This window comes from Leptopilina boulardi, unplaced genomic scaffold (genome assembly GCF_019393585.1).
Source record: "Leptopilina boulardi isolate dan_hultmark-lab unplaced genomic scaffold, ZJU_Lbou_2.1 LbouV2_353, whole genome shotgun sequence".
Classification (NCBI taxonomy): domain Eukaryota; kingdom Metazoa; phylum Arthropoda; class Insecta; order Hymenoptera; family Figitidae; genus Leptopilina; species Leptopilina boulardi.
Genome location: NW_026137922.1, coordinates 895292 through 903647, shown reverse-complemented (window position 1 = coordinate 903647; position 8356 = coordinate 895292). Strand labels below are relative to the sequence as shown.

Here is an 8356-nt window from a genome sequence, read left to right as displayed (position 1 = left end):
TCGGATCTCATCAAAAGATGGGACTTCTGCCCTACCTAGAGCCTTGCTAGATCCCTGTTCAGAATGTAACTTTATTTCAGAGTCTCTCGCACAACGTCTGAAACTACCCAGAAAACCTACAAACCTAAGTATTTCAGGAATAGGAGCAACCCCATCTGGAAACTCGAAAGGTTCTGTGGACTTCATAGTTTCGCCTCGTCATACGAACGCCTCATTTCAACTTCAAACTACTGCCTTGATATTAACACGGCTGACAGAATATTTACCTCCCACTTGTTCCTTATCAACTAGTTGACATCAACTCTCTGAAGTTGAATTAGCTGATCCTGACCTGAATTCAGGGCAACCTATTGAGCTTTTACTTGGTTGTGAAGCTTATGCCACCATGTTAAGACCAGGACTGAAAACTGGCTCTTACACCCCGATTATTGCTCAACAGACAACCTTGGGTTGGATTTTTAATGGCTCTACTAAGACCATTCCGTCTAATGAGGCTGCAATTCCATCTCATTCTGTCATCAGCCTGCCCTGTATAATTCAAAATAATCTACCCCAGCTGCTACAACGATTTTGGGAACAAGAAGAGGTCTCGCCCTCTTGCTCATTCTTCTTAACAGAAGAAGAGCAGGATTGTGAGAAAATATTTACCGATACCCATTCACGCACAGAGACAGGAAGGTATATGGTTCGCCTGCCATTTAAAGGCAACCCTGAGTCTCTGGGTGACTCCCGAACGCAAGCCCTACGTACACTCAAAGGCATGGAGCGAAAGTTTGAGCGAAATCCCTTGTTGTATGATGCTTATAATAAATTTTTTGTCCAGTATTCCGACCTTAAACACATGGAGCCTGCTCCTGCCCTCCTTGAAACAGATTGCTATTACCTGCCACTTCATGGAGTCTTTAAAGAAAGTAGCACGACCACCAAGTTACGTGTAGTCTATAATGGTTCTCAACGTTCTTCAACGGGAGTCTCATTGAATGAGCTCCTACACACAGGGCAGAAACTCCAAATTGACATGTCAGAAATTCTTCTGCGCTGGCGTACGTTTCGATTCGTTTTCTCAGCGGACATTGAGAAAATGTTTCGTTAGATTTTAATACATCCCGATGATAGAGACTTTCAAAGGATTCTTTGGAGAGCATGCCCCACAGACATCCCTCATACATTTAAACTCTCAACTGTCACCTATGGGTTGGCTAGTTCGCCTTATTTGGCCATTCGTGTCCTCAAGCAACTAGCAAAAGATAAAGCTGTCCGTTTTCCAAAAGCGACACCGAGGCTGCTAGAGCAGATATATGTAGACGACCTTTTTGATGGTTCCGATTACATTGATTCCGCTCTTGAGTTACAAAAGGAGTACATTGATCTGCTCATGGCGGGCGGACTTCCACTCCGCAAATGGACTTCCAATAACTTGTCTCTATTAGATCATCTCCCCACAGATTGGGTAGAATCTTCACAAACACTGAGTTGGAAGTCCGAGGAAGAGTATATTCTAATAGGATTGCATTGGAAACCCGTGTCTGATACCTTCGTCTTTCGCTCAACTTTGCCCGACTTACCTGAGGCTAGTTGTAAACGAAGTGTACTTTCGAGCATATCGAAACTATACGATCCCTTGGGTTGGATAGCGCCTTTCACGATAGTCTACAAGGTCTTCATGAGGACCTTGTGGGAGGAGGGAATAGATTGGGATACCACCCTACCATCTCAACTTCTTAAGAAATAGGCTGAGATGTATAATTCATTAAGAAATGTACATATCATTCAAATTCCTCGATGGATCGAAACATCTGGTGATTCATTGTTTTTCGAAATCCACGGATTCTCCGATTCATCCATGCTTGCCTATTCAGCCGCTGTCTACGCTAGAGTATGTTCATCTACTAAAGAAATGGCATGCAGACTCATTTGTGCTAAAACGAAAGTAGCCCCAGTCAAACAATTGAGTATCCCGAGACTCGAGCTTTGTGGTGCTCACCTTTTAGTTCGTTTGACAAGTCATGTTACCAGGGCTCTTCATTTGACAGACGTTCCTATTCACTTGTGGAGTGATAGCAAAAATGTACTGTTCTGGATTCGAGCTCACTCATCAACGTGGAAAACCTTCGTTGCTAATAGGGTGAGTTACATACAAACAGCCCTACCGAATACCTTTTGGCATCACATTGAAGGTGTTGACAATCCCGCCGATTGTGCAACACGTGGTCTATCACCTGAACAACTTGCACAACATGACCTTTGGTGGTTCGGTCCCCATCGTCTTACTCTTTCGAATGAACCTTGGAGTGAAGATCACCACTCTCCCGAACCAACCGAATTACTAGAACAGAATGTTGTTGCACATCAAACGACAATTCCAACTAAAGATGAAGGAGCCTGGGATCTATTTTTTCCCTATGCATCTTCTTTCTTAAAACTACTTCGTATTACTGCCTGGTGTAAACGTTGGCTTTTTTCTTTAACAAGATTTCGAAACGCCATCGTCAATAAACTAGTTCAATTGCCCAAAAACCTCACACCGACAGAAATCAATAATGCACGACTCCTATGGATTAGTACGGTTCAAAAAACGGCATATCGTCCTGAAATAGAAACCTTGTCACGTCCCAAACCAACACTCCCTAAGAAAACCTCATTGATGCGACTAAATCCATATCTAGATGAGAGCAACTTGTTGCGTGTTGGAGGAAGACTAAAGCATTCTATTCCGGACCCTGATGAGAAACATCCGTTAATCCTACCGAGAAAATCTCCACTTACAGATCTCGTTATTGACCATTGTCATCGGCGAGTGCTGCATGGAGGTACTCAATTGACCCTGGCTACCCTCAGACGCCAGTATTGGATAACGCAAGGTCGTCAGGCTGTAAAATCTAGAATTTCAAACTGCATGACTTGCGTACGCTATCGAGCCTCAACTGCCGTACAACAGATGGCTAATCTTCCAGCCGATTGCGTGCAACCAAAACGAGCCTTTTTAAATACAGGCGTCGACTATTGTGGACCCAGTCCAATTAGAACCAGTTCGGGTCGAGGCCGACAGTCCAAAAAGGGATACATTTCGGTGTCTGTCTGCCTTACTACGCGAGCAGTTAACTTGGAAGCAGTATCAGAATACACCACCGCAAAGTTCTTATCAGCATTTAATCGCTTTAGTGGTCGCAGGGGTTTTCCCTTGACTATGCGTAGTGATTGTGCTACCAATTTTGTAGGTGCGGACTCAGAGTTGCGTAAGCTATTTTCTTCTGCTTCCAAGTTCTCAACTACTGTTGCCGAAACCCTTGCAAACGATGGTACTACTTGGCTATTCAACCCCCCTAGTGCTCCTCATCAGGGAGGTCTTTGGGAGGCAGCAGTCAAGTCTGTAAAGTTCCATCTTAAACGTGTTATCGGAGATGCGACCTTGACTTACGAAGAAATTTCAACCTTGTTAATTCAGATTGAAGCTTGTTTAAATTCGAGACCCCTGCAAGCTCTTTCGGATGATCCTGAAGATCTTTCGGCCTTAACCCCAGGGTATTTTCTTATTGGGACGGCCTTGACAACAGTTCCCGAACCTTCTCTGTTGGAAATAAACATTAATAGATTGACTCGCTGGTCCCTGGTGCAAAGAATGTACCAAGACTTTTGGCTTCGTTGGTCAAAGGAATACCTTCATTCCTTGCAAGCCTTGCCAAAATGGCAACGACCAAAATCATCAGTCAGAGTTGGTGATCTTGCTGTTCTAAAAAATGAGACATTACCTCCATCAAAATGGCCATTGTGTAGAATTGTTGATATACATCCGGGCGATGATGGTCTGGTGCGTGTCGTCAAGGTCAGGACGGCATCCTCAGTTTATAAACGACCTATTACTAAATTATGTTTGCTACCAACTCATGATAATAATTATCGGCCACTTGTTGAGTAAAATGGAGGTCTAACTTAAGATTAAAATCTGGAACTAATGTAGACATAAGTAAAATAATATTGTCAATAATTAATAAGGTAATAATCTCAATTCTCAACTCAGTTAATCTCAATAATTATAAGGTCTTTACTGCAGTTTAACTTTCTATACACTCTCAGTTTATTTCGCTTTATTGAATTGTATAAAACGAGGCGGGCGGAATGTTTCGGAATCAAACTTTAGTTTTGCTTGAATGTAGTATGTTTTGCCTATAATCAGGACATTTCTCTCGTCTTTCATAAGATTGTGAATCATAGTCAGTCTATCGCTCACCGTATAAAGATTAGCATCACATTTCGACAATATCGTGACTTCTACTTTAATTTGTATAAATTCCGGTATGCAAATTATTAATGTAAGAATTATTATTCAGTTGAATTTAAGTAAATAGTTATTTAGTTTGTTAATAATAATAAATGTGTCAACTTTATTTGAAAACTCGCAATCCCGGAACAAATATAGATTAATTTGTTACAAAATTACTAAATACTAATTGTAGAAACATGAAAATGAAAAATATGCAATTGTTTAAAATTTTACTTTAAATTATTTTTAATAAATTGATGGCTTTCAAGGTGATTGATATATCGACCACTTGGACTAAAAGGGTTAATTCAGATCGATTTACAAAGTGTTGTCAAAGAAAAATAAACAAAATTTCGAAAAAAGGGATTAATCCCCCTATTGCACACAATATTCAACCATGACAGTTTCTTTTTCAGCGACCCCAAAAACCCTCAAGTAACAAGATTTAAACGGTTTCGGTCATTGTATCGGCAAAAAAAAATATTAAACAATTATTTTACATTAAACAATTATTTTTTAAACAATAATGTTTATAAAGATCGTAACAACGTATTTTAGAAACTTATTGAGGTCTTTCAATGCACATAGCAATAGTCATAACAGTGGTTATGAACTTTTTTTTCCTAATTCAGCATTTGTCCTTTTCGAGAGATTCACCCATATAATATAATAATATAAATGTGTAATGTAAAAAATCTAGATATTGTTTTTGAATTTTCCCGGAATTTTTTCCCCCATTTTTTCATAGTTTTAGTTTTAAAAAATTTATAAATATTATTGTTATATTAATTTTTATACATTCCTGAATATAGTTTGCATTTGATAACGTGGGTACTACTTGCTTTCAATGTAAGAAAGTTTCTAACCAACTTGTAGGTTTATCTCAACAAATTGTATTTCCACTAATAAAACATAATACTATCTCTAAACTTTTTTTTGGTTTTTCTTAAATGATCAGGAGAATTTTTAAATGCGTATTTTGACTTTCTGTAAAACAATGAAATTGTGGCTTTACTCCTTTTCTCCAACCACCCATTATGATATATAAATGGGTGATTTTCACGTAGCGTACAATTTAATGTCCCTTGTACTTTTTAAAAAATCAATTGCACATATTGCAATGAATCCATCGGGAAAAAGTAATTTCTATGTTTACCAACAAAAGCCCATAGTCGGTTTTATTTAAAAGTTTATAATTTAGCTTTAATATGTATTTCAAGGTGCCAAAGCGTCATGGTATGACTTGTCCCCAATACCACTTTTATTAAAAAATGTCATTTTTAGTAAAATATAGTAATGAATATAAAAACAATTTATTTTTTCTTATTATTGACGTTAACAGAATTGTGAAAAACAAAGCATTTGTGAAACAAAATTTATTTTATTTTTTTGGTATTGATAACGCATGTCTTTCCTTCGCACACAGGTACAGGGAGAAACTTTAGTTTATAAAATTTGATATTATAATAGTAAATTTTACAAAAAGCCAATAGTAAACAAGGATATAGCGTTACCTTTGTGAAAATTACTATTTAAATATTATACTAAGTGAGTATTCTTAATTTGGAAAGAGTAATATAATAATTATGGATTTATATTTCTGAACTGAATTATGAAATTTACAAAAACTATGGTAAATATGGGCAAATCTCACGAGCTGGGTTCTTTTTGTTTAAAAAAAAAATTATTTTCAATTTAGTCGTACCATAAATTATTATTTTTCGACCAAATATAAGTAAATTTTTAACCGCGTAATTCATATTTCTTAATAGCTACTCGATTTAAATCATATTTTTCATTTTTGTGGTTATGAGTGCAGGTAAAACGTATTTTTAAGAGAAAATGTTTTCAAACAAAGTTCCTAACTCCATTTTCCTTAATCTTAAACGTAAAAACATATTTACAATTAAAATAGAATTTTATTTCGAGGAGGAAAATGAGTTTTATTTTAAGATACACACTAATTTCCAATTAAATTTAAATTATCTTGATTTTTAAGACTGATTAATCTTACGAGTAATCTTTATAGAAGATTTTATTTTTACTGTGATGATATCCTTATTCATATCAATCGTTTTATACTCAGAAAAGCTACTCCAAGAAAGAAATCATCTCTGTGGCGAAAGAATGACGAAATTCGTAATTGGAAAAAATGTCGAAATTAACAATTTCATATAAATTTCAAAATTTTTATAAGTACCTGACAAGATGTAAACTATAATTATAATAATAATGAAACTTCATGGATTTGATATAATTTTTCTAAATAGGGGTAGATATCACCCCATCGGTAATTTTGTAGATAATTCATTTTTAAATAATACTTTCTTAAGACCAAACAAATTTTCCATTTTTTTGATATTTTAGGGCAATTTCACTTATCTCTTTCATTTTCGAAAATTTACAAATACTTTACAACCCTTTAAAAAACACCCCCTTACATTTGCCTAAACCTACATTCATCAAAATTACACCCGAGATCGTTCAAATATATTTTTTTCTTCAAGGGCACATTAAACAGACTAATGTACCAATTTTCTCGTCAAAAATTGTCCAATATCAACCCTTAATGTTAATTTTAGGGGTGAGCATTTTTCACACATATTTATTTATACTAAAACAACAAATTACAAAAGGATATGTACATTTTTTTACGTATAATTTGTTGTGCTCGTCGAAAAACCATTTTTTGGGACGAGTTAACACTCGTTGCTCGTTTTCCCAGAAGGATTACATAGAAATGTTAAGTGGCACAATTTTATACCACCCTATTTCTTTTCTTGGATAGCTGAAAATGTAAATTTCATATGGGCAAATGTTAAATAATGATCGCTCCAAAAGTATTATAAGAAAATTGATGATTTTCAAAAATCAGCAAAAATGTAGTTACACTTATGAATAGCTCATTATCTCGCATATCACAAGTGGCACACTTGTCTAATACAGATTTTTTAATCCTTCAGAATCCATAAATGAATGTCAAAAAACCCCAAGCATTAAAAACGATTGCTCAAAAAGTTATCGTTAAATGAAAATTAGATTTAATGCGAGTTACATCAGGATTTTCTCTATTTCTTCGATTTCAGTGAAGAAATATGTTGTTTAAATATCTAATTTTGCCTATCAAGACCATTTTTTATTTTTCACACTCGTGAGTAGTATTAACAAATGTAAATTAAATGTGAATTGACAATTTGGAGGTTTTTTGCGGCACCGATATCGCAGTACGCAATTCGTAACCAGCTCGTGAGATTTCCCCATATGAGGCAAAATTCCTGAAATATCCGAAAAAAAATTAAAAGTTCTCGAATTTAATCCATACTTTTCTAAAATGTTGTTATTGTTGGTGAAAGTCTAAAAATCAATTATTATTGAATTTAATAAAATAGTTTTTGAATTACAACGTTTTTAATTTTTGACTTTAGAAAAAAAAAATTTTTACAATGTACAATATTTATAAGTAGAATGCATAAAAATAACATATATATAATGATTTTTAAAGCTTTTTTGACGGGCTACACGCTGTTAATAAATTTTTTTTTTTAAATAACATTTGAGCTTGAAATTCCAGGTCAAAATGTTAATTTACGTTTATCTCAAAATCGGATTTTTTAAAATTATTTTAACTATCTCAATGGAAAGCTTGACTAATTTCCTACAAAACATGTAATTTTCAGAGTGGGATCTTTTAAAGTTTTTGAGATATTAATTAATTAATTAATTAATGTTTATAACAAATGAAATATTTTACAAACGAATAAAGTTACCGTAATTCTGAAGTTAGTAATTGAAAGTTAACGTAATTCCGCATCCAACGAGCCCTATATGAAGTATTTTGGATAAGTAGATTGTTAATAAACAATTAGTTAACATGGCAATTGTTTATAAAAATCCAAAATAGTCCATATAGGGCTCATTGGATTCAACCCCCTCCCTCTCCGACAGTTTTTGAAAAAACCTTACAGTACTTCGTGGTTAAATTACTCATCCCTAGGGCTAAAGTATGGTAATTAAATATTTTGAAATACGTAAAATTAGAAATTAAGTAATCTTTAGGAGGAAGCAATTTGTTTATAATGAACAAAAAAAGTTACA

At 34.9% G+C, this 8356-nt stretch overlaps 2 protein-coding genes across 2 annotated transcripts; both read left to right on the top strand.

The window, feature by feature from the left end:
• The first annotated feature begins 385 nt into the window (after positions 1–385).
• On the top strand, positions 386–1732 carry LOC127286375 (uncharacterized). The gene is made up of 2 exons (XM_051312775.1): positions 386–1043; positions 1155–1732. Exons 1-2 carry the CDS (start codon positions 386–388, stop codon positions 1730–1732), a joined length of 1236 nt encoding a protein of 411 aa, XP_051168732.1.
• A 6-nt stretch (positions 1733–1738) lies between these two features.
• LOC127286374 (uncharacterized) lies at positions 1739–3916 on the top strand. The gene has a single exon (XM_051312774.1). The coding sequence runs from the start codon at positions 1739–1741 to the stop codon at positions 3914–3916; it is 2178 nt and encodes a 725-aa protein (XP_051168731.1).
• Positions 3917–8356: the final 4440 nt, after the last annotated feature.